A 27,118-nucleotide genomic window follows, 5' to 3' on the forward strand; every position below is an offset into this window, starting at 1 on the left:
ATATCGCAAAATATTTTAGGAGGGAATGTGGAGACAACATAAAAAATGAGATATTTTTATTACTCATTTGTGAATATAAATGTTTTTTTTGAATATAGATTATTTCTGATTCAAAAAACAACGAAAAAACTGCGATTTCTTATCTCGCGTTCACGGACCTGCTTAGACAACACTGGAATACATCACATCCGGTTGGCCGGTTGCATGCGGTCTAGTTGCAGGAGTTCAAATATTTCAACGTATCCGCAGCTCAAATCGGATCTGAATTCTCCACATACAGAAATGATCAGAACTCCACGCAGCTCCTGGACTACTCTCCATTGCAAATGAATGACTTCTGGTCTGTCGCTTGTCATATGCAGTGGAAAGATAACTTTAGCCACTAAATCAAATAGTTACGAATTGCAGTGAGATAGTGTTGGAATTTCTCTACTTAATATATTTTCCAGATTCAGTGCATAATCACTAGCATGTTCTATCTCAGATCCACAAACAACAACAAAAAATCTTTTAATCACTTTTTTTCTTCCAAACCAGCACACTAAAACACCATTTTTTTCCACAATTATGCAAACCTTGGCAGTAAACGTGTATAAACTGTATGAACATGTATAAAACTGTAAACCATCCAAGCTTCATGCCTAAATGATCTGATTCCTTCGTGATGGTTTTCAGACTCTTCATAAAGCGCTGTAGCCTGGGCATAAATGATGATTTATGTTATGCGAGCGAGAAATAAGCGCCGCTGTGTATCTGCTGGCTGTTTAGCGCAGATTTCCAACAATTCATCAAAGCTCAGCGTATTTGCATAGTAGGCGAAGAGCATTAAGACCCGGCACTGTTCCTAAGAGAGAAGCCATGACTGTCCACGCACACGCGCGCAGACACACACACACACACACACACACACACACACACACACACACACACACACACACAGAGTCTCATTATGAATGCTCAGATTTGGAGCATGAAAGCGGCTCTGCTCTGTAGTCTACAGACAGAGCTCAGCGCCGCGGCCTCCAGGACATTTACATAATAAGAACAAACCAGGCAAAAAAAAAAAAAAAAAAAAAATGAGGAAAATTTGCCATTAAAACGAAGAGCAGGATTGTTTAGGCTGTCATGCCGAAGGGGGAGATATCCGATTCGGCTTTTGTGTCGTTTGACTGTGGGTTGAATGTGTCGAAAGCGCAGCATGGCACAGTGAAGTGTTTGCATTAAACAGATGAAAATGAATGGAGGCTGCTGCATATTGCAATTCAGATATGTATCAAGTTAGAAACACAGTTACTGGGAGTTAAGATCTTGCTTCTTAGAAAAAAAAACAAACAAAAAAAACTACGTTTGAATTGTTGGTGTCAACAAATTTAAAATTGTGACATAAAAGACAGAAATTAAGATGTACATTTTGAACTGTGTGAAATTTTATCTCAGAAATCCATGAGATGTCAAATCAGAATTGCAACATGTGAATTTAGATTTGTTTATTTAGAATTGTTTTAACTCAAAATCATAGAAAAAATCATAGTAAAATCAGAATTGCAAATTGTAAACTTGGAAGAGTGAGACTTAACTTTAAAATGTGTGCGATTTAAATTTAGAATTTGAGATTTAAACTCAGTACTGCGAGATGCAAACCCAGAACTGTGAGACATAAACTCAGAACTGCGAGATGTAAACTCAAAATTGCGAGACAAAAACCCAGAACTGAAACGTAAACCCAGAACTGAGACGTAAAATGAAAATTGCGAGACAAAGTTAAAATTGAGACGTAAACTCAAAATTGCGAGACATAAACGTAAAATTTCGAGACGTAAACTCAAAATTGCGAGACATAAACGTAAAATTTCGAGACGTAAACTCAAAATTGCGAGACGGAAACTCAAAACTGTGAGATGTTAACCCCGAACTGCGAGACGTAAACAGAGAAGTGCGAGACATAAGCTCGCACCTGCAAGAAGTTAACCCAGAATTGCGAGACGCAAACTCACAACTGTAAGACGCAAACTCACAACTGCGGGACGCTAACTCACAACTGCGGGACGCTAACTCACAACTGCGGGACGCAAACTCACAACTGCGAGACGTAAACGCACAACTGCGAGACGTTAACTCACAACTGCGAGACGTAAACTCACAACTGCGAGATGTAAACTCACAACTGCGAGACGTAAACTCACAACTGCGAGACGTTAACTCACAACTGCGAGACGTAAACTCACAACTGCGGGACGCAAACTCACAACTGCGAGACGTAAACGCACAACTGCGAGACGTTAACTCACAACTGTGAGACGTAAACTCACAACTGCGAGATGTAAACTCACAACTGCGAGACGTAAACTCACAACTGCGAGACGTTAACTCACAACTGCGAGACGTAAACTCACAACTGCGAGACGTTAACTCACAACTGCGAGACGTTAACTCACAACTGCGAGACGTTAACTCACAACTGCGAGACGCAAACTCACAACTGCGAGACGCAAACTCACAACTGCGAGACGCAAACTCACAACTGCGAGACGCAAACTCACAACTGCGAGACGCAAACTCACAACTGCGAGACGCAAACTCACAACTGCGAGACGTAAACTCACAACTGCGAGAGGCAAACTCACAACTGCGAGAGGCAAACTCACAACAGCGAGACGCAAACTCACAACTGCGAGAGGCAAACTCACAACTGCGAGAGGCAAACTCACAACTGCGAGACGCAAACTCACAACAGCGAGACGCAAACTCACAACTGCGAGACGCTAACTCACAACTGCGAGACGCTAACTCACAACTGCGAGACGCTAACTCACAACTGCGAGACGCTAACTCACAACTGCGAGACGTTAACTCACAACTGCGAGACGCAAACTCACAACTGCGAGACGTTAACTCACAACTGCGAGACGCAAACTCACAACTGCGAGACGCAAACTCACAACTGCGAGACGTAAACTCACAACTGCGAGACGTTAACTCACAACTGCGAGACGCAAACTCAGAACTGCGAGACGTTAACTCACAACTGCGAGACGTTAACTCACAACTGCGAGACGCAAACTCACAACTGCGAGACGCTAACTCACAACTGCGAGACGTTAACTCACAACTGCGAGACGTAAACTCAGAACTGCGAGACGTTAACTCACAACTGCGAGAGGCAAACTCACAACTGCGAGACGTAAACTCACAACTGCGAGACGCAAACTCACAACTGCGAGACGCAAACTCACAACTGCGAGACGCAAACTCACAACTGCGAGACGCAAACTCACAACTGCGAGACGCAAACTCACAACTGCGAGACGCAAACTCACAACTGCGAGACGTAAACTCACAACTGCGAGACGTAAACTCACAACTGCGAGACGTTAACTCACAACTGCGAGACGCAAACTCACAACTGCGAGACGCAAACTCACAACTGCGAGACGCAAACTCACAACTGCGAGACGCAAACTCACAACAGCGAGACGCAAACTCACAACAGCGAGACGCAAACTCACAACAGCGAGACGCAAACTCACAACTGCGAGACGCAAACTCACAACTGCGAGACGCAAACTCACAACTGCGAGACGCAAACTCACAACTGCGAGACGCAAACTCACAACTGCGAGACGCAAACTCACAACAGCGAGACGCAAACTCACAACAGCGAGACGCAAACTCACAACAGCGAGACGCAAACTCACAACTGCGAGACGCAAACTCACAACTGCGAGACGCAAACTCACAACAGCGAGACGCAAACTCACAACTGCGAGACGTAAACTCACAATAGCGAGACGTTAACTCACAACTGCGAGACGTAAACTCACAACTGCGAGACGTAAACTCACAACTGCGAGACGTAAACTCACAACTGCGAGACGTTAACTCACAACTGCGAGACGTTAACTCACAACTGCGAGACGTTAACTCACAACTGCAGGACGTAAACTCACAACTGCAGGACGTAAACTCACAACTGCGAGACGTTAACTCACAACTGCGAGACGTAAACTCACAACTGCGAGACGTTAACTCACAACTGCGAGACGTTAACTCACAACTGCGAGACGTTAACTCACAACTGCGAGACGTAAACTCACAACTGCGAGACGTTAACTCACAACTGCGAGACGTAAACTCACAACTGCGAGACGTAAACTCACAACTGCGAGACGTTAACTCACAACTGCGAGACGTTAACTCACAACTGCGAGACGTTAACTCACAACTGCGAGACGTTAACTCACAACTGCGAGACGTTAACTCACAACTGCGAGACGTAAACTCACAACTGCGAGACGTTAACTCACAACTGCGAGACGTAAACTCACAACTGCAGGACGTAAACTCACAACTGCGAGACGTAAACTCAGAACGGCAAGTTTATATTTAGAATTCCAAGACGCAAACTCAAGACGAAAACAGTGAGATCAGAGTGCAAGTTCCAGAAAACACTACCATTACATAAGAACTGTGATTGATCTTTACCTTCCCAACATATATTTGCATACAGAATCATCTCCAGACCTTTTTGTTGTTTTCATTTGACTGTAAACGCAGACCTTCCTTTTTACTTTTACCCCACTCTCAGTTCATAGAAAAAGACAAAACAACCTCGCATCAAACGCAAAAAACTGCAGAAAAGATGAATCAAAAGCTCGCTGGACAGCCTAGATTCGGAAATTCTTACATTGTGAAATGAGATCGACACACAATCTGAGAAAGGAAATGCGTGGTCACGGTTCATTCCACTGGAAAAATGGCGTTGGGTTCATCTGTATCATGCCAGCGTAACACTGAACTGTGCCCACCACAAAAGCCCAAAGCAACTTTCCCCGTTCAAGCACTTGCCGTTTCTTTTTCAGGCTGAAATGTGTGTGAAAACGGCATTAAAGCAGCACTGTGTCATTTCATCAGAGGTGTGTGGTCACACGATATTAAACCTCAGGCTGTCAGCGAGAGTGTGTGTCGACGGCATTGTGCTAAAAATAAGAACAACACTTCACAGCGGAAACTTTGATGACTCAAAGTGTGTCAGTCCAGCCCTTGTGTGCTGAAAATGCAGCGCTTGCAGATCAAAATCTAGAAATCTGTCCAACAAAACACTTTCTAATAGATGAGTAGGACTACTAAACCAAGCAGAGTGGAATTTACTGGACACACACGTGTGCGTGTGTGTGTGTGTGTGCAAATATAAACTTGTACACTGTAGGAAACATACATGTGGTTTATTGGTCACAACAGCCTGAAATAAATCGACAAAAAACATTTGAACCGATAAAATTATGATAAATGATTAAAAAATACTGAGGTGAGTAGAAGTGGTCACTTTAAAGAACATTGTGTATAAAGAAAAGTTTAAGACTACAAAAACTACAACATTTAATAGCACTTTATTGGGAGCATTTAGAATTCATGTAAATATTGTATTTTATTATTGTTTGTGATAAACAGATGGACATATTTCTGACGCTGTTTTTTAATGTAACTTGTTTTACAAATTATTAAAAGAAATTTTGGTCTACATAAAACTTTACAGTGAAAATTAATGTAAAAATGTCATGCTTACACTATATTCAGGTTATTTTTATTTTTATTATTATTTTGCTTTGAGATCTTTAATTTGCGCGCCGTACAAGACAATGTTAAAAAATATATAATTTTTTTCTTTTTGCAAAAACCACTGAAGTTATTCACCGTTTTATGCAAGTACTTCATGCAAATATTAATTGTTTAATGTAAACAACACGTCTTGTCTTTTTTTACATTGTGTGCATAAGCATTACCAAAACTACTTTACATTTTGCAGGGCTCGACAATAAGGACTGCCTGATGACCCAGTTAGCGTGGTTCGTTTGGCATATTTGAATCCTTCAATTGCGCTCGGATCAAATCAATCGGTCTGAGATCGCCTGAATGAGGCTGGAGCGGATTGATTGTAGTGAAAAAAGCAAAACGATCAAACAATATAATGGACCAGGCTATATCACAGTGTGTTATGTTGTGTAACAACCATATTTACGGCTATATGAAGAGAGAATTATGAGAATTATGATGTCATTCCTACTGGTAAATGTGCGTTTCATGTCAAATACGAATTACGTATTACCGAGAGTTGTTTATCCGTTAGGAAAATTGACTGAAATTCCCATCTGATAATTTTTCCATATTTATTCTGTATTAGGCCTATTGTTTTGTTCATTTCTGCACTGACACCTTAAAGAAAGATCAGCATTCAACTGCCTATAATGAATAATTTTGGCCAATGGTTTTTTTAATAGATTGATTAATTCAATAGATGGATTTTACTAAACATGACAATGGAAATGAGGCTCTGTATGAGAAAGTCTAAACTCTCTGATTTATATTTGGTGACAATGTCTGTGGGTGTCAAAATTAAAGTGTATATTTTTGTTATCTATATATATATATATATATATATTCATTCATTTTATTTTCGGCTTAGTCCCTTTATTAATCTGGGGTTGCCACAGCGGAATGAACCGCCAACTTATCCAGCATATATTTTATGCAGCGGATGCCCTTCCAGCGGCAACCCATCTCTGGGACTACACTACGGACAATTCAGCCTACCCAATTCACCTGTACTGCATATCTTTGGACTGTGGGGGAAACCGGAGCACCCGGAGGAAACCCACGCGAACGCAAACTCCACACAGAAACGCTAACTGACCCAGCCGAGGCTCGAACCAGCGACCTTCTTGCTGCGAGGCGATATCTATATATCTATATATATCTATATATATCTATATATATCTATATATATATATATATATATATATATATATATATATATATATATATATATATATATATATATATATATATATTTCCATTTCAATTTCAATTTCAATTTTCAATTTCACCTTTATTTGTATAGTGCTTATACAATGTAGATTGTGTCAAAGCAGCTTCACATAAAAGGTAACAGTAAATAGGAACAGTATATATATATATATATTTTTTTTTTTTTTCTAATTTAGTCTTATCACAATTATAATTTTTTAAATAGTCAGTTGTATTTAAAGAAAAGTTATGCTGATACAATTATGTTTGGCTTTTGACATATTATTTAAAAAAAATGTGGCTAAGATATAGCTATTAACGTTTTTTTGGTGGGGCCAGTGAAAATATTGGCAGGGTAAGTAAAACCTGGGCCAGCAGAAGAAATCCCTAGTGTTGAACCCTGTTTTGTGATAATAAAAAAAACAAATGGATGTAAATGGATGTCTGTGAACATCACACACATACTATAAACTTGCACAATTAATTGAATGCAGTAGTTAAATGTATTTGTTTTTTAAAGAATAACAAAAAAAAAACATAAAAAACAATTAAACAAATAGTTAAATAGGGAAATCTTCTAAAGAAATAAACTCCACTAAATATATTGTATCGTTTTTATTTCCTGTATAACCTTCAATTTTGCACATTGTGCAAGAAAATACTAGAACATCAACCATGTCAAATATTACAGTGTTTACCTTTTTTTGAATTATGAATGCTTAACGTCCACTGTGTGAATCATTTGTAATCATTTAATCCATCAAAAAGAAACAAATCTTATTGCAAGCATTTTAAAACCTAATATATTCCAATTACAAACACTACATGTTTTTAATTAGTTAATAAGCTAATTATATAAATGTATAACTTTAAGTAACAGATTTTACTGTAAGAATATCTAGCATTCAAAAATAAAACAATAATACTATGTCAGTGTCATAATCACAAAGTAGAATGTGCTAGTTCCTTTCCTAAAATGCTTTAAAGTATGAAATAGCGTTTAACATGCTAACTATTTCTGACCAAAAAAAAAAAAGTAAACTCACGGTGTTGAGTCCAGGCTGATGCTGTTGGCCTGCGTGGAGGACGCCGACTTGTGATTGGTGAACGTCTGGCATGGCGAGTCATCGATTACATGATCAACCAAGTGACCAATGGAAGATGGCCTGATCCGAGCCCCCTCAGTGGTAAACACTGAGTTACTGCTGAGGAAAGAAACAAATTACCAACATATACTAAGCAGGAACTGTACCGTTATGGAAATACTGACCTATATCAATAACAGATATATTATATTTGAAAGCCGATAACAGATATATGCTAATAAATACACATCACGAATAAAAACTGATAGATTTTTATATTTGAAAGTGAATAACTGATATTTAGTCAGATAAATATAATCTTGATATGAAACTGATAAATCTTGATATATGGTAGCTGATAACCCAGATATATAAGGTTATAAATACACATCGCTATACGAATACGATAAATCTTTATATTTGATAACCGATATATAGTTCTATAAATATAAATTTCATTATAAAACCCATAAATCTTCATATTTAAAAGCTAAAAACTAGCATATATCTTTTAAATATCACTATCAATATAAAACTTTATATTTGGAAGCTTTATATTTGGAAGCTGATAACCGATATATAGACTATACAGTATATATGTATCTTGATATTAATTTTAAAGATGCTCCTAAAAAAAAAATAAATCCAAACAAAAACAGCTTATAACTAATCGTTTTCTTATAGGGTCAATCGGCATTTATCGGCCAATATCGGTTTGGAAGCTGATAACCAGTATATAGTCCAGTTAATATAAATATCATTATGAAATCCATGAATCTTTATATTTACAAGCTGACATCTATGATATAGTCTGATAAATTTAAATAACAACATAAAACTGAAAATCATTGTATTTGGAAGATGGAAAACCTATAATGTGTGTCACTAATATGGTGTGCTAACCCACAAACTTAACTGATATTTAGGCTAATAAATATAAATTTCGATATGAAAATATATTTTTTAATTGGAAGCCAATAACCCGCACATATATAGAGCCATAAATATACATCTTGATAAGAAACTGACAAAACTAATTATTTGAAATCTGATAACTAATTAAGTTCAATTAATACAAATATCACTATGAAACCCACAAATTACAACACAAGCTGAAACTAGCATATAATACGAAAAATATAAATATCAGTATGAAACGAATACATCTTTATATTTGGAAGCTGAAAACCGATATATAGACAATTAATATAAATCTTGATATGAATTTTAAAGACAGTGATAACAAAATCCAAACAAATACAGCTAATCATTTTCATTTCGGGTCGATAACAGTAACACTAAAATAAGCATTTATCGGCCAATATCGGTTTGGAAGCTGATAACCAGTATTTAGTCCTGTTGATATAAATCTAATTTTGAAATCCATAAATCTTAAAATTTACAAGCTGATATCCAGGACATAGTCTAATAAATACAAATAACAATATAAAACTGACAAATCGTTATATTTAGAAGATGATAACCGATATATAGGCAATAAAGCATTAATCATGATCTGATTTCTACAGACCCTGATTAAAACACTAAATACAAACAAATACAACAGACAACCAATCTTTTTCTTTTTGGGTTGAGAGAGGTAACATTAAAAAACAAGCATTTATCGGCCAATATCGGTATGGGAGACACAAATTGTGCATCATTTATACTGAGTGCTAAGCCATAGACTCATGGAGTGTGTGTGTGCGTGTTTGTGAACTCACTGATCTGGTGAGTCTGGCGGAGAGCGGTTCGGCAGACTTTGAGTCTCCAGTCGGTCGTCCGGGAGGGAATTCCTGCTGACGGTCTCCCAGTCCAAACCACTCATCAGTCTCCTGACCAGAGGCTTACTTGGTGACCTGGAAACACATTCGATTCACAGAAGATCATTTACGGGGCAACAACCTGGCCCATCAAGCAAAACTACAGAAAACAATGTGCAAGTCAATTCTCAATGTGAAACAAGATCAGAATTGTTCGGATCACAATGGTGGCTTCATTTTTTTCTACAGTATAAAATTAAACAAGGATTTCAGCTGAATTTGTGGTTCAAACCGATTTATCGAAATGAAAATCGCCATACACAAATTGGAAGCACAGTTATGTGACCAGCAGAAAATCTCCACCTAAAGGCTAGAGGGCGCTCTTGCACAGAAACGCCAAACACACATGAAGAAGAAACCCAGGAAATCCCAATAGCAGATGGTAGATAAACAGAAGATTTACCTGCTTTTGTTGATTCAGCGTAACTAATAAAAACATGACTATGACATCATCTTGCATAAATATATATGTCAAACATTCAAATGAAAGAAAAATTCAAATAAAATAAAAACATTATTAATTGTGGGATTCCTGACCAGAGGCTTACCTGGTGACCTGGAAACACATTCAATTCGCAGATCATCTATGGGGCATCATTTATGTTATTATAATATTCATATTATTAAGATCATTTATGGGGCAAAAACATTATTAAATGTGGGATTCCCGACCAGAAGCTCAGATTCGAACATGCTTTCAGATAGTACAAAGAGCCATAGCTCACTGAGAAGCTTCGCAAACAGCTGTAATTATTGAATGATTATCTTCAATTTTAAATGCGCGGATTAGCACGTGTTCCCCGACAGAGAGTAGCCACAAAAATAATACTATTACTTGATGTGTCTGTAAATTAAAAGGTATTAATATTTTTACAAAAGATCTGTAAATCGGAATGAATAACGTTGAATTTCTGTTACGAGCTTCATAACTTCTGAAAACCATAAATGTTTTTAGAAAAAAAATATATATATAAAAAAAAACTCCTATGAAATAGTGCCGCATGATTAATCGAAAAGTAATCAAAATGGACATTCAGAACCTATAATCGACCTAGGTTTTCCAGGTCCATTTTTTCGATTACCTTCTCTAGCGCATGTGGAGTCACGTAACCCCGCTCTGTTAAGACTGATTTATACTTCTGCGTCGAGCGCACGCATATAGTCCAGCACAACCTTAGCGCGGTTGCATACCTGCGTACTTCTCAAAATGATTTATTTTGTTTTCCAAAAGTTATTTATTTTCACTTTTTATAAGAAAAGTTTGTTTTTAGGAAATCTGTGTTTTATTTTCAGTTGTTTAACGTTGATGTTCAATAAAAAATCATAGATAGTGTGCGTAGTTTCCTTCAATTATTTTAAAATCAAGAAATAATTCAGAATCTGAAATCTTTCACTTGTAATATGTGAGCATACTTACTGTACAAAACTTGTCAGTGAATTATGAGGGCAAAAAATAAAATAAATAAATAATCGCTCATTAATCGTAATCAAGTTACATTGTTCAATTAATTGAGATTTTTATTTTAGGCCAAATCGCCCAGCCCCACTAAGATAATCCTCAATGGCTGATTATCCTCAAGGATGCAATACTTTATAAGAATCATGTAACCAAAATGGTGGATACGCATTTTTACAAAAAAATTGTATCAATATACCAACAAACACATTCACAAAGGCATTCTTTCGTGAAAAGTGAAAACACAAGTTAAATTTGTGTCAATTTACAAACAAACGTTCTTTTCGATTCCGTTCGGTTTGTACACGCACTACTTTTCGTATACTTACAGATGTTAACACTTCAATATGTTCACTCTGCCGCTGCGGCAGTAAATGCGCCGACAGCTTTTGACCGCGGGGTGGCGCTTTAACCATAGACTTTGTCAGCTAAAACATCAACATGCAATTTTCAGCTTTGCCTTTTCACAATACTAGATAGGACAGTACTGTATGTGTACCTTATGCAAAAGTACTGTATGTGATGTGGTAAAATCAAATAGAATTTTGTTTGGTTGTTTTGGTTTCCTTTTCCTTTATTTTGGAAATGTTTTGAAAACACCTTTTTAAATTAAAGCTATAATGTTTACCTGTATAATAATACTCTTTCGTTGTCATTTTGATATTTTTAGACTTCTATACTGTCCTTCGAACTGTTTTGTTAGTAATTAAGTTCCTAATAGTTTATAAAAATATTACAATTTATGTTGGCCAAGTGTTCTTTTCATTAAGAGGTCAGAACAAGTCTTAGTTTTACACAAAAATCATTTCCCTTATATTTACATTTTCTTTTCTTTATGTAAATAAAACCACGTCAATATAATATGATGCTGACACCAAAATACAACATCTCTTCTTTGCCTGAAACACACAATGCGAATTTACAAAACCCCATTTTCTGCTACCTTACGCTAACCTCACACAATCACGCTGCGCCAGACAAACACACGTTTACCAACAAACACTCTTTGTTCGTTCACACGACACAAAATAAGCTCTAATATCTACTTTCCTCAAAAGCGTCACATGAAAAGTTGCAGTTGTGAGAAAAGAAATACCTCCTAGAAGTATGATGAACCATAAAGTGCAGTTTGAGTTTCAGCCTCAGCATCTTCACTCAAGCGCTGCTGCTGTCGAATGTGTTTTTTACGAACATGTGCACGACGTGCGCACAACTTTCACAAACCCGCATCACTTCCTGTGTTTGGGTGTTGTTCTCAGAACATCCGACCACACACACACCCCCTACATATACATATAAACACACACACACACACACCCTATATATATGCACACACTTGCACAAAGACATTTGTTTATCCTAATGAGGACATTGCATTGACTTTCATTGTTTTTTTAATCAGGTTAAGGATATTTTCTGTGGCCTACCCCTAAACCCAACTCTCACAAACATGGGCCAATCAACAGACACAAATAAAACCATCTCCTGATTGATTTAGCAGCCTTTAAAACAAGTGAGGAGCAGTAAAATGTCCTGGCTAGTGGGTTGTCATTGTTATGATGGCCTATACATGTGTACAATAGTTAACACATTATATACACCCACACACAAGCACACACACAGACAACACACATTATATATACCCCCACTACACACACACATACATACATACATCACATACAGCCACACTACACACACATTACATACACCCACACTATACACAAAGACAAACACACACCAAAACAAAGAAAAACATGCAGACTACACACACACTCTACATATGCAACACACACTACACACAGAAAAAGCATACACACATTACAATACACACACAAACTACAAAACACACACACACACACACACACACACACACACACATACTTTCTAAATATGCAACACATACTCACACACAAAAAAACATGCACACACTTCCTACATATGCAACACACACAGAAAAACATGCACACATAACAATACACAGACACACATAAAAGCACACACACAGACACACACACACAGACACACACACACACACATTCTACATATGCAACGTACACAGAAAAACATGCACACATTACAATACACACACACATAAAAGCACACATTACAACACACAAAAGCACACACACACACACACACTTTCTACACATGCAACACACACAGAAAAACATGCACACATTACAATACACGCACACATAAAAGCACACATTACAACACACTTTCTACACATGCAACACACACAGAAAAACATGCACACATTACAATATACACACACACACACACACACACACACAACACACATTAGTATAACACACACACACAAACACACATAAAATGCACACAAACAACAACACACACATACACAACTACAATAAACTCACACTCTTACACATGTGACACACAGAAAAACATGCACACATTACAATACACACAGACACACACACACACTCTTACACGAGTACCACTACACACAGAACAAAACACGCACATCCTACAATATGCACACACACCACATGCAAAACACAGTACACACACTCTAGTACATACACAACCTACATGCACGCACAGAAAAACAACCACACACACACACACACACACACACACACACACGCACACGCACACACAAACAAATACACACACAAACACTACATGCAGCGCACACACTTGACACTCAACACTCCAGAGATGGAGACGAAGGAGATCCACCCAAACACATTCACAAACCCTGCTATCAAACCCAGCAGATACTAGCATCAATGACCTTTAAACATCCACAACACCACAGTATCAACTACAGTGCCAGGCTTACTGTTGCATACTAAAACCACACACATACACACACACATTAAACACTTCTGTTACTAGAAAAAAGCAACTAAACTGAACATTGAAAATGAAGAAAATGTCTGTTAAATCATGTACATTTTTCATTTTTAGTTTAACCTGATACCCCAAAAATGTATTTTTATTAACAGATTAAACACACACACACACACACATAACCCTTGACATATGCATTGTTTTGTCACACACACTGTAAGTGTTTATAAAGTGTGTTACCGTGCAAAAACTCTGTTCTTGTTGCCTCTTTCCTTCCCATACTGTACAGACTGAGCCTCCGTCCTCCCGCTGCGCAAACACACAAACACAGAGATGTCCACTATAAACTGTGTCTACTAGATTTAGCCTGCTTTCATTATTGAATAGTGTAGAATTGAACATTTGAACATTTGTCAAGGAACAAAAAGCAACTGATTGCAAGCAACAAAGGTTAAACAACTGAAAAAAAAAACTGGTTTGGAACCACTTGAGGGAGAATCTGCTTGTTAAGTCGTGACGTATCGGTGACATATTGAATACTGTTTCTGGGTCCAAGCTGCTACTCATTTGAATTGAGAAAATATTTGTTTATGACCCCTTCTTAGTCATATGACACAAAGTGAATTCAGTATTAAATCATGGTGTACACAACAGTTTCTGGACTTGCTGCATCACAAATACCAAAATGTTAACAATTTCTAAAAAAATTAATCACTTTCTGGCCTTCTGATATTAGGCATGGACATACATATACATGTATACACACACACACACATATATTTTCGAAAGCATTACAACGTTTTGTAAACGTTTATTATTACCATTTGATGAGTCTTCCCATACAGTTTGATATAGCGCTTGGACCCGGAAGCCGCTTCGCGTGACATCACACTTAACAAGCGAATAAATGTTTTGTTTTGGATGATTCTTCCTTAAAGTTCAGCTTATAAATGTCCGGCCTGCTCCAGTACACACACACACACACACACACACACACACACACACACACACACACACGCACGCACGCAAAGACATGCATCTTTGAAAAAAAAAAAAAAAAAAACTCTTTGTGCAGAGACATGCACACGCAAGCAAGCAAACGCAAGCAAGCAAACGCACGCACACAAATGCACGCACACACGCAAGCGCACGCACGCAAAGACACACGTCTTTGAAAAACAAATGCGTCTTTGCGCAAAGCCGTGCATATGCATGCACTCACTCAAACGCAAGCAAATGGACGCAAAAACGCACGCAAACAAACTTACGCACGCACGCACGCAAGCAAACACATGCATGCAAAGACACACGTCTTTGAAAAACAAATGCATCTTTGTGCAAAGAGATGCATACCAACGCACGAACGCAAGCAAACACAGGCAAACAAACGCACGCAAACAAGCATACGAGCACACACAAACACACGCACGCAAATGCACGCAAGCAAACACATGCAAACAAATAAACGCCCGCACACAAACGCATGCACGCAAGCGCACGCACGCAATGACACACGTCTTTGAAAAACAAATGCGTCTTTGCGCAAAGACGTGCACATGCATGCACGCACACAAACGCAAGCAAATGGACGCAAAAACGCACGCAAACAAACAAACTTACGCATGCACACAAACGCACGCACGCAAACACATGCACGCAAAGACACGCGTCTTTGAAAAACAAATGCATCTTTGTGCAAAGCCATGCAGACCAATGCACGAACGCAAGCGAACACAGGCAAACAAACGCACGCAAGCAAACATACGAGCGCACACAAACGCACGCACGCAAACATACTAGCGCACACAAACGCACGCATGCAAACGCACGCAAGCAAACATACGAGCGCACACAAATGCACGCACGCAAACGCACGCAAGCAAACATACGAGCGCAAACAAACGCACGCACGCAAACGCACGCACGCAAACGCACGCATGCAAACGCACGCAAGCAAACATACGAGCGCACACAAATGCACGCACGCAAACGCACGCAAGCAAACATACGAGCGCAAACAAACGCACGCACGCAAACGCACGCACGCAAACGCACGCACGCAAACGCACGCACGCAAACGCACGCACGTAAATGCACGCAAACAAATAAACGCACGCACACAAACGCATGCACGCAAACACACGTCTTTGAAAAACAAATGTGTCTTTGTGCACATGACATGCACACCAATGCATGCAAGCGCACGCAAGCAAGCAAATGCACGCAATCAAATAAACGCACGGATGCAAAAGCATGCACGCAAACGTGCACATACATGCATGCAAACGCTCGCACGCAAAAGCACGTACGCAAAGGCACACACGCACCCACACACAGACTGAATGAAGACTGAGTGTCTCTGACCAGTAGCGGAACTTGGAGCCGAGGGTGAAGTAGTGCAGGAAGAGGTTTCTCTCTGGAGGAACGGGCCGCTCCAGCCTGAAGAACGTGTGGTTCTCCACACAGGACTTCCACAGGTTCTTACAGGCCCGATAGTTCATCATGTTGAAGCCCAGAAGAGACTCTCTGCACTCAGTCTGGACAAGCACAACCAAAGACAGACAAAACATAAGCAGATCTGACAATTATCCCCTATAATATATCAGTAAACATATCATACATATCATATCTATCTATCTATCTATCTATCTATCTATCTATCTATCTATCTATCTATCTATCTATCTATCTATCTATCTATCTATCTATCTATCTATCTATCTATCTATCTATACATCTATCTATCTATCTATCTATCTATACATCTATCTATCCATATCTATCTATCTATCCATATCTATCCATATCTATCTATCTATCTATACATATCTATCTATCTATACATATCTATCTATCTATCTATCTATCTATCTATCTATCTATCTATCTATCTATCTATCTATCTATCTATCTATCTATCTATCTATCTATCTATCCACACATATCATATATGTATCTCTCTCTCTCTCTCTCTCTCTCTCTCTCTCTCTCTCTCTCTCTCTCTCTCTATATATATATATATATATATATTGTAAATGTATCATATAAATGTTAAATGTTAATTCAATAGAATCCAATAAAAAAAAAAAATTTTAATAGTTGATATCAATTAGTACATAAAAAAAATGTCAGCATTTAAAAGCTCATTTGAAAAATGCATTGTGCAAATTGTTTAAACTTTTTTTTGGAGTTTTTATTAAATAACATATTTACTATTTTGCATTGATTTTAAATACTGCAAAGAAAGAAGAAAAAAATAGAATTTCTGTTTAAGATATATGAATGCCAAACTTTAACTTCCATTTTCATAAAGCATTAAAAACAACACTAAACACACACACAAAGAATTGCTATTTGCACTATTCTCTAAACATTGAATCATTTCAGTCTGTCCAACAATAAAGACACATGAAATGAAAAAAAGAAGTAATTTCACACCTACCAGTTCTTTTCTAAGTTGTATAAAAAACTGCTTCGATTTAAAAGATATTTTTACAATTTTAAACCTGAAACAACAGAAAGAGGTGATGTGAGAATCCGTATCCGCATCCCTTCACTTGAACAAAATCTACAACCGATTTTTCTCTCACCATGGAAAGTGGTTGACTCGTACCCTGTCCTTATAGACCGAGATGCCAGCGGACAAAACTCCAACGTAAATCTCTGTGTTACAGTGGTCCTGAAATCAAAATCATCAAGAGAGAAAAAAAATCCAGTTTCCACAAGTTTCCATTATAAAGTCTGCTCAGATTCTAGGTTTTCTTATTGTTCCTCATTGTTTCCTTGATGTTATATCATTTTAAGTTGTATTTTTTGGGTAAGCAGTCTTGAACTCTTTGAACAAACCAAATTCATAAGTGTATGATATAAATCAACCTAACTGTTCTTATTAGTATACAATCAAATAAACAGTAAAGGAAGAAAAAATAAAATAAGCTAAGGTAAAACATAAACAGAAAAAACTATTCAGAAAAATATTTAAGAAACTGGAAACTGAAAGCTGCTCCTACATATACACATCTAATGAGGGATATATTGAAACGTTTGGAACTGAGAAAATCAGATTCTCCGTAAAGAAAATGGAGACAAATTCTATAAAATCTGGCAACCTTTCATTGATTGTTTTAAAGACATAAATTCTGCAGGATACAGTTAAACTGAAGAGGATTAGACTAATTTAGATGAAAACTTAAGGTCAGTATTTTGTTTTTATTTTTATTTATTCTTTTTTGCATTTATTTAATTTATTATTATTATTATTATTATTTATTTTCTTTTCGTATTTTTGTATAATATTATTGTATTTCTCTATTATTATTATTTTACTTCTGTATGTATTGTTTGTATATTGTATATTTTATTGTCAGTTGTTGGGTGAATGTTTGTTGGACCAAATTCGTAAGTCGCTGTGTTTGAATATTTAAAAAAAATAAATAAATAAAATATAAAAAAAAGAAAAATATTTAAGATAAACAAAATGCAAAAACAATCAATAATCAAAGGACAAAACAGAACTAAAAACAAATATTACACAAAATCAAAACAATAATAAAAAAACAAAAACAAAATACATAAAGAATTGAACACAACTTTAAAAAAATCTAAAACAAAATTAAACAAAAACTAAAACTAAACTAACTTAAAACACACAAAAAACCTGAACATTACATTTACATTTACATTTTTTGTTTGAGTGTTATTAGTAATAAAGTAAATATTTATTATAAATATTTATATATAAAATAAATTTTTTACTAAATTTAACTTAATTTAAAAATTAACCTGAAAATGTATTTAACTTAAGTTAATTTTAGTTTTTTTTATTTATGATACGTAAATTATTATTTTGCATTAATGAGAAAAAAAACAAACGATGCAAGCTGCAAAAGCTGAACACACCCCACAATACTCATTCTTAAAACAAAAACAATACAAAAAAGCAAACAAAAACAAATACGAAACACAAAACAAAACATGCAAAATAATAATACTAAAACGCAGAAATAAAAACAAACAACCAAAAATTCTAAAAATAAAACACTTAAAAAACAAAAAAAACAAAACAGTCACTCACCCGAGCATAGTGCAATTCCACGCCGTAGAGCTCCAGCGTCCGCGCAGCATTCAAGTAGTTAAACTCGGACTGAGCTGGTGTGAGTCCACTGCGACAGAAGGACAGACTTAATCACCAACATCCACAAACAATCAACCTCCTTGTTTCACAAATCTGTGAGTGTGTGTGTGTGTGTGTGTGTGTGTGTGTGTGTTCAAATGTGAGCCTCTGTTTCTCCGTCTCCTCCGACACTCAGTTAAATATAGAGAATAAATGACAATGGTCCATTGAATTGTTAGAAAATAATGCACACCCGAGGTGCCGATTCATCATTTTTTTGTAATCAACAGACTGGAGGACAGTTATTCTGGATATACTATGGTTACCACACCTAAATACATTTTACAAATACATTACAAAATTGATTGGGTACAAATGCTGGGGAAAAAAACAATAAAAAAAAAACATGAGAAAAAAAAATCTGTTTATTAGATGTTAAAAACCAAATAATGCTTAAGAGGGCTAATAATTTTGACCTTAAAATGTTTTTTAAAAATTTAAAAACTGCTTTTATTCTAGCCGAAATAAAACAAATAAGACTTTCTCCAGAAGAAAAAATATCATATAAAATACTGTGAAAAATTCCTTGCTCGTCACAATCACCAGCGATCTAATCCTGGCAGATCGCTAAAGAACTACAAATCCACTGGTATATGGACTACAAGTTCCAGTCAGGCACTTCACTCACACATCTGGCCTAGATCCCCTATAACTGCAAACAGACACAGCAGAAGCTGTTGAGGACTAATTACAAAGACTATTTATACACCTCTCAAACACACACACATGGCTGAGTCTTGTTATACTGTCATTGTGAACATTACGACACGTTTTCCTTGCCTTGTTTCTGACCCTCGCTTTGTTTTGTTTGATTACGTTGCGTGCTGCCTGCCTTTTGACCATCCGCCTGTTTTATGGCCACAACTTTATGGCCATGATCTCAATAAAACTGCATTTGGATCCGCACCTCCCTTGTCAGCATCCCACTTCACATTACAGCTCTGTTGAACATCATTTGGGAAATATTTTTAAAAAGGAAACAAAATTCACAGGAGGGTGAATAATTTTAACTTCAACTGTATCTGGACTATTTGTAGCGCAACTGCTTTATTACAAGTGATTTTTTAAATTAAATTTCCCCAAACTGGAAGTGCATGAATGTTTGTGAGTGTATTTAACACCACGGATGACGTCGCGTCGCTTACTTGTGCTCTTGGTGAAGTTTGGCGACCTCCTTCTCGAAGTCCTGCGGAGGATTGGGAATGAAGCTGTACTCCGACAGATAGCCGGACAAATGCTCAGAGTGACTGTAGTCTCCCAGTTCAGCTGAAACACACAGAAAACAGACACACAAGCCACAACAATTCAATGATTCATTCATTAACACAGCCACTTGCTTAGTTTCTAAACGAACCAAATGAACTGTTTGAAAGAATGATTTAACATCCCAGTCATTAAGAGAGGGACTTTCGGTTTTAAGGGCTCGTTAATACACTAATTTAAGATGGAATAGACACTTTTTAAATCTGTTTTGCAAGTGAAAATAGTAAAAAAAAGTAGGAGTAGAAAATTTTTGCAGGGATGCACAATATATCAGTGGCCTTTTAGATATCGGTTGACATATGCTTATTTTTAATGTTATCGTCTTTGGTTCGATAACAAATATTGCTTAAGCTGATGAATCATGTATTATTTCTGCTGGTTGAACCATTTCACATGCTTGTTGCCTGCCATTTTTAAATTATTTATTATTTTACCGATATTTTGATTTTGGTTAATTGATTTGGTTGTTTTTTTAATGTATTTTCTTTTAGGTCAGGCAGTTGATTTTATTTATATAAAAGAAAGTTGGCCATAGAAAAGATCAGCTTATTAATAAAGTTTTAAAAATAAAATCAGTTGCTCCTTCTGTGTCTGCCTTTTGTTGTTGAAATCAAGCAGAAAACTGTATATTTATCGGCTAATATTTCAGATATTGGCCTCTAAATCAAAAGAGTTATCGGTCTTTTGCCTTTTGTTGTTGAAATCATGCAGAAATCTGTATATGTATCGCATAATAAATCAGACATTGGCCTCTAAATCTAAACAGTTATCAGTTTTAGGCCTTTTGTTGGTCTTTTGCTGTTAAAATCATGCAGAAAACTGTATATTTATCGGCTAATATTTCAGATATTGTCCTCCAGATCTAAAGAGTTATCGATCTTTAGCCTTTTGTTGTTAAAATTATGCAGAAAACATATTTATTTTTGTATATATTTATTGGTTAATATTTCAGATACTGGCCTCAAATTCTAAAGAGTTATTGATTATTGGTATTTGCCTTTTATTGGTCTTTTACCTTTTGTTGTTGAAATTATGCAGAAAACTGTATATCTATATTTATCGGCTAATATTTCAGAAAATGGCCCTCAAATCTAAAGAGTTATCGGTCTTTTCCCTTTTGTTGGTCCTTTGCCTTTTGTTGTAGAAATCATGCATATTTATCAGATAATATATCAGATATAGGCCTCTAAATATAAATAGTTATCAGTTTTTTGGCTTTTGTTGGTCTTTTGCTGTTAAAATCATGCAGAAAACTGTAAATTTATCTGCTAATATTTCAGATATTGTCCTCCAAATCTAAAGAGTTATCGGCCTTATGCCTTTTGTTAGTCTTTTGCCTTTTGTTGTTGAAATTATGCAGAAAACTGTATATTTATAAGCTAATATTTCAGATATTGGCCCTCAATTCTAAAGAGTTATCCGTCTTTTGCCTTTTGTTGTTGAAATCATATAGAAAACTGTATGTTCATTTGCTAATATTTTCGATATTGGCCTCCAATTCTAAAGAGTTACCGGTCTTTTCCCTTTAGTTGGTCCTATGCTTTTTGTTGTTGAAATCATGCAGAAATCTGTATATTTATATGTATCAGCTACTATTTCAGATATTAGCCTCCAATTCTAAAGAGTTACTAGTTTTTTCCCTTTTGTTGGTTCTTTGCCTTTTGTTGCTGAAATCATGCAGAAAACTGTACATTTATATTTATCGGCTGATATTTCAGATATAAGCCTCCAAATCTTAAAAGTTATCAGTTATCAGTCTTTTGCCTTTTTTTGCTGAAATCATGCAGTAAACTGTATATTTATATGTATCAGCTAATATTTCAATTATTGGCCTCCAAATCTAAAGAGTTATTGGTCTTTTGCCTTTTATTAATCTTTTGCCTTTTGTTGTTGAAATAAAGCAGAAATCTGTATATTTATAAGCTAATATTTAAGATATCGACCTCCAAATCTAAAGACTTATCTGTCTTTTTTTGCCGTTGGTTGTTGAAATCATTCAGAAAACTGTATATTTATCAGCTAATATTTCAGATATTGGCCACAAAATCTAAACAGTTATCGGTTATTGGTCTTTTGCCTTTAATTGTTTTTTTTTTGCCTTTTGTTGTTGAAATCATGCAGAAATCTGAATATTTATATATGATTGGCTAATATATCACAAAATGGCCTTCAAATGTAAAGAGTTTTAATACGCCCAAACACGTGCACAGAAATTATTAGCTTACTTGTGTAAATGTGTGCACATTTATTTTTATTCTGTTTTTAAACTCATTTCAGTAATATTACTGACTAATATGAACATGTTCAGTTGATTTATTTGCAATACAGTTTGTAAAGTAGGCCTAATATTTTTTGTCTTTTAGTAGTTATATTATATGAGAGACTTGCTTTGTTTACCAAATAAGTGAATCTAATTGCATTTGCATTTTAAACATGAAATAAAAGTTAATGGCATTGTTTTTTATTTCATATATTAAGTTTTTAGTTATGATACTCCCAAAATCAATCTGCATAAATACAGGGTTTTTTTCATTCTGCACAGAAACATCTAAAAATGTCAGCAGATTCTGTTTGGGCCATTTGTTTCTTAATGGTCTTTTGCCTTTTGTTGTTGAAATCAAGCAGAAATCTGTATATTTAAATTGAATCGACTTATATATCAGAAATTGGCCTCCAAATCTAAAGAGTTATCAATTATCGGTATCTGTCAAAATTCCATATGGGTGCATCACAGCATTTTTGCATCTCAGAGCAACACTGTTGAGATTTGTCCCTGAATGAATCTGTTTTTGTACAAATCATTTGAATGAGCAATTTGATGAATTATCATTAATACTAGGATTTTTCACCACCTGCTGGTAGTTTTGGTTTATTTGTCCATTTTAGACAATACAGTTTCCTAAAACAGTTTACTTAAACATTACTGAAACAACACTCAAGTGATTTAATAATAAAAACACAATATTTTTAAAATTACAAATAATAAAAAACTGATTCAAGCATTTCATTTGGTAATGAATTCAAGTACATTTCAAATCTTTCATTTAATCTTCTCTTCTCATATGCAGAACAATTGTCTGCAATTTCTATACCATAAACAAACAAACAAACAAACATGAAGATATTTTTCGAAACACAGCAGCTGTTCTGTCTGAAACATGTCCGGTTACTACAACAGATTGTTAATTATGTAATAAATCTGCGCTAGACACATTTTCCAGCTTTATTACTGGAAATGGGTCAGACAGGGACAGGAAAGAGACAAAAGGAAAACCATGAACTATTTGGCAAAGTGTACAGTGTTTGTCCTGTTATGTCACATCAGCAAAACAAAACTGCAGGTCGGAGAGTTTACAAACAGCTCCTCAAAACATGAGCTCAAATTCATGCGTAAAACATTATAATTGGTAAATAATACAGTTGTCATAATAGATTACATTTTTAACACTTTCAAACACATGCCTTTTGTTTTCTTTTTATCTAAAGCTGCACTTCTTGTAACATTTTTTGCATTTCAAATTCTTTGGTTAACATCTTTTATAAATTTTAGCACTGATGAGAAGTAATAAATCATTTGTAATACCTACCCTGAACTGCATAAGAAGCCAGAAGAACTGCAGTATTTTGTGGACAAGGAAGCCTAGCGGTGAGATAAAACATTGAAGATGCTATGTGAGATTAAAATTTCGGAAAAAAATAACACAATTTTACATGTTGAACATGATGTTTATGCTTACCTGCCACTCAGAATATCCTGCTTCAGTTGCAGAAAGTACAAATACCTGCAATTTACAAAGTAAATCACCTGTATTAAGTGTTTAGCTTGAGAAAATGTGTTATTTTTACACTATATACAGGGATAAAATACTGATTAAAATAATATTTGACTAGTAAAAAACGAAACAAAAGACGAAAATGCAAAACAAAAGATGAAAACAAAACACTAAAACTAAATAAAACATGAAACGCAACGAAAGAGAAAAGCTCAAACGAAAGACAAAACAAACAAAAAACGACATGCACAAAAATAAAACAGCCAAACAAACAAAAGAACAAAACGAATTACAGAAGTGAAAAAAAATGCAAAAATAAATACAAAACAAAAATAGTATTAAAATAAGAAAAACTAAATAAAACTACCAACTAGTAAATAGTATTAAGTATTAATAATAACAACAACAATACAATTACAATTTACAAACGTTTTATAGAATTACAACATGCCACTTTCTGAAGAAAAAAAACATAAAATAAATAATAAAAAGCAAAAATTAAAGCAAATCTAAACAATATTATCTAAAATGTTAATAAATAAGCCTTTTATTTAGAGACTGTATTATCATCCCAGCTTTTATTTATGCTAGGGCTGCACGATATATCGTTTGAGCATCAAGATATGCAATGTTGAGTAGGGATTAGATGACCAGGAACCACAGGTCAAAACACATGAGATTAGTGAAGACTGCAGAATTTAAGCATAATAGAGTGAAAGCTAATTATCTGCATGTGTTTTTAAGGCCTGTGACTACACTGTAAAAAAATAAACAACCGGCTGCAAAGAAATTGATTTATCAAGCTTCAGTGGTTGAAGGTATGCCAAATTAATATTATTTTTTTTAAGTTGACTGAAAAGTCTGGTTTAAATCAAGAATACTTTACGAAATGATTTGGCACAATTTCAACCACTGAAGCTTAGTAAACTCAAAATTTCTTTGCTTTGAAATTTTAAGTTAACTCAACTTTTTTTTTTTTAATGCTCAAATGAAGAAATCAAAATTCAAAGTCTCCTCAACTGATTTTTTTACTTTTATAGAACAAACATTTCCAAATGTGCAGTTAAATCATTTTTATGAGTAAATAATATGAAATATGTCCACCGAACAGTTGAAGTCAGAATTATTAGCCCCCCTGTTTATTTTTTTCCCCAATTTTTCAAGACCGGTTACTCACTTAAGCTAAGCAGGTCTGAGCCTGGTCAGTACCTGGATGGGAGACCACATGGGAAAACTAGGTTGCTGTTTGAAGTGGTGTTAGTGAGGCCAGCAGGGGGCGCTCAACCTGTGGTCTGTGCGAGTCCTAATGCCCCAGTAAAAGTGAAGGGGACGTTATACTGTGAATGGGTGCCGTCTTTCGGATGAGACGTTAAACCGAGGTCCAGACTCTCTGTGGTCATTAAAAATCCCATGGCACTTCCCGTAAAAAGAGTAAGGACGTAACCCCGGTGTCCTGGCCAAATTCCCTCCATTGGCCTATACCAATCATGGCCTTCAAATCATCCCCATCCACTGAACTGGTTCTATCACTGTCTCTCCACTCCACTAATAACTGTGTGTGGTGAGCGCACTGGCGCTGTTGTCCTGCGGCTGCCGTCGCACCATCCAAGTGGATGCTGCACACTGGTGGTGGTGTGAAGAGACTTCCCTCATGATTGTGAAGCGCTTTGGGTGTATGACCATACAAAATAAATGCGTTCTATAAATACACATTACTTACTTACAATTTCTGTTTAACGGAGAGATAAGAGAAGATTTTTCAGCACATTTCTACACATAATAGTTTTTAAAACTCATCTTTAATAACCGATTTATTTTATCTTTGCCATGATGACAGTAAATAATATTTGACTAGATATTTCTCAAGACACTTCTATACAGCTTAAAGTGACATTTAAAGGCTTAACTAGGTTAAATAGTTTAACTAGACAGCTTAGGGTAATTAGGCAAGTTATTGTATAACGATGGTTTGTTCTATAGATTATCGAGAAAATATATAATTTAAAGGGGCTAATAATTTTGATCTTAAATGGTTTTTAAAAAAAATGAGAACTACTTTTATTCTAGCCGAAATAAAACAAATAAGACTTTCTCCAGAAGAAAAAATATTATCAGACATACTGTGAAAATTTCCTTGCTCTGTTAAACATAATTTGGAAAATACTTCAAAAAGAAAAAAATAATTCAAAGGAGGGCTAATAATTCTGAGTTCAACTGTATATAATAAATTATATAAAATATATTTACATTTCAATCCCCTATAAAATCATCCCAATCAATCTTAAGTCTTTGCAAAAAGAGCTATTTAAGTCATCTGGTGAAACTATTTTGCAACATATTATATCACAATATGTATCACAGAGAAAAAAATATCGCAATGTCAAATTTTTCCAATATCGTGCAGCCCTAATTCATGCTATTAAACAGCTCTTATTATGAATTATTGACAGAGCAGTTAAAAAGGCAGTCTATAAATTAAAGATATAGGACCAAATCTAGTCAAATAATCCTTGTTAAATTCATATCAACTTGCAAACCCAAAATTAGAAAAGATTTAAATTAAGTAATTTAATTATATTATATCATGTATATTACTTTTCAAATGCAGAGACATGTAAAAAACATACCTTGTGTACTCTTCCTGTAATTTACCAGGGTCGCCCACGAAAAACTTCACCCTGAACCTTAGATTATGCGGAGACGGCCCTTCAAATTAAATACCATCAGAACATTTCACTTCAATAATCTGCATGAATAAATAATAAATTAAAAAACACTTTAAATTTTAAAACATGGCCTACTTTTGAGCTGTTTTCTAACAGGTTTGTTTGGATCCAGCCACCTCTGAAACACACACACACCAACAACCAAAGTAGAGCACAGCGTGTGTGAAATCAAGGACACTTTACACGCACACACACCAC

General features: G+C 35.7%; 1 protein-coding gene across 2 annotated transcripts in view; it reads right to left on the bottom strand.

The window, feature by feature from the left end:
* Positions 1-27,118, bottom strand: part of ptpn4b (protein tyrosine phosphatase non-receptor type 4b) — a 64,480-nt gene that overhangs the window by 13,167 nt on the left and 24,195 nt on the right. Inside the window, exons 4-15 of one of the 2 annotated variants that reach the window (XM_056447864.1) lie at positions 26,996-27,038; positions 26,822-26,900; positions 24,159-24,203; positions 24,009-24,061; positions 20,304-20,424; positions 19,060-19,147; positions 17,576-17,664; positions 17,428-17,491; positions 16,350-16,522; positions 14,226-14,294; positions 9,611-9,745; positions 7,848-8,003 (exon numbers count right to left, since the gene is read on the bottom strand). In XM_056447864.1, coding sequence (XP_056303839.1) covers positions 7,848-8,003; positions 9,611-9,745; positions 14,226-14,294; positions 16,350-16,522; positions 17,428-17,491; positions 17,576-17,664; positions 19,060-19,147; positions 20,304-20,424; positions 24,009-24,061; positions 24,159-24,203; positions 26,822-26,900; positions 26,996-27,038 — 1,115 coding nt within the window. Of the gene's footprint in view, positions 1-7,847; positions 8,007-9,610; positions 9,746-14,225; positions 14,295-16,349; positions 16,523-17,427; positions 17,492-17,575; positions 17,665-19,059; positions 19,148-20,303; positions 20,425-24,008; positions 24,062-24,158; positions 24,204-26,821; positions 26,901-26,995; positions 27,039-27,118 lie in introns of both variants that reach the window. The other variant, XM_056447863.1, reaches the window with a different exon arrangement.

Source organism: Danio aesculapii, chromosome 22 (genome assembly GCF_903798145.1).
Source record: "Danio aesculapii chromosome 22, fDanAes4.1, whole genome shotgun sequence".
NCBI lineage: Eukaryota > Metazoa > Chordata > Actinopteri > Cypriniformes > Danionidae > Danio > Danio aesculapii.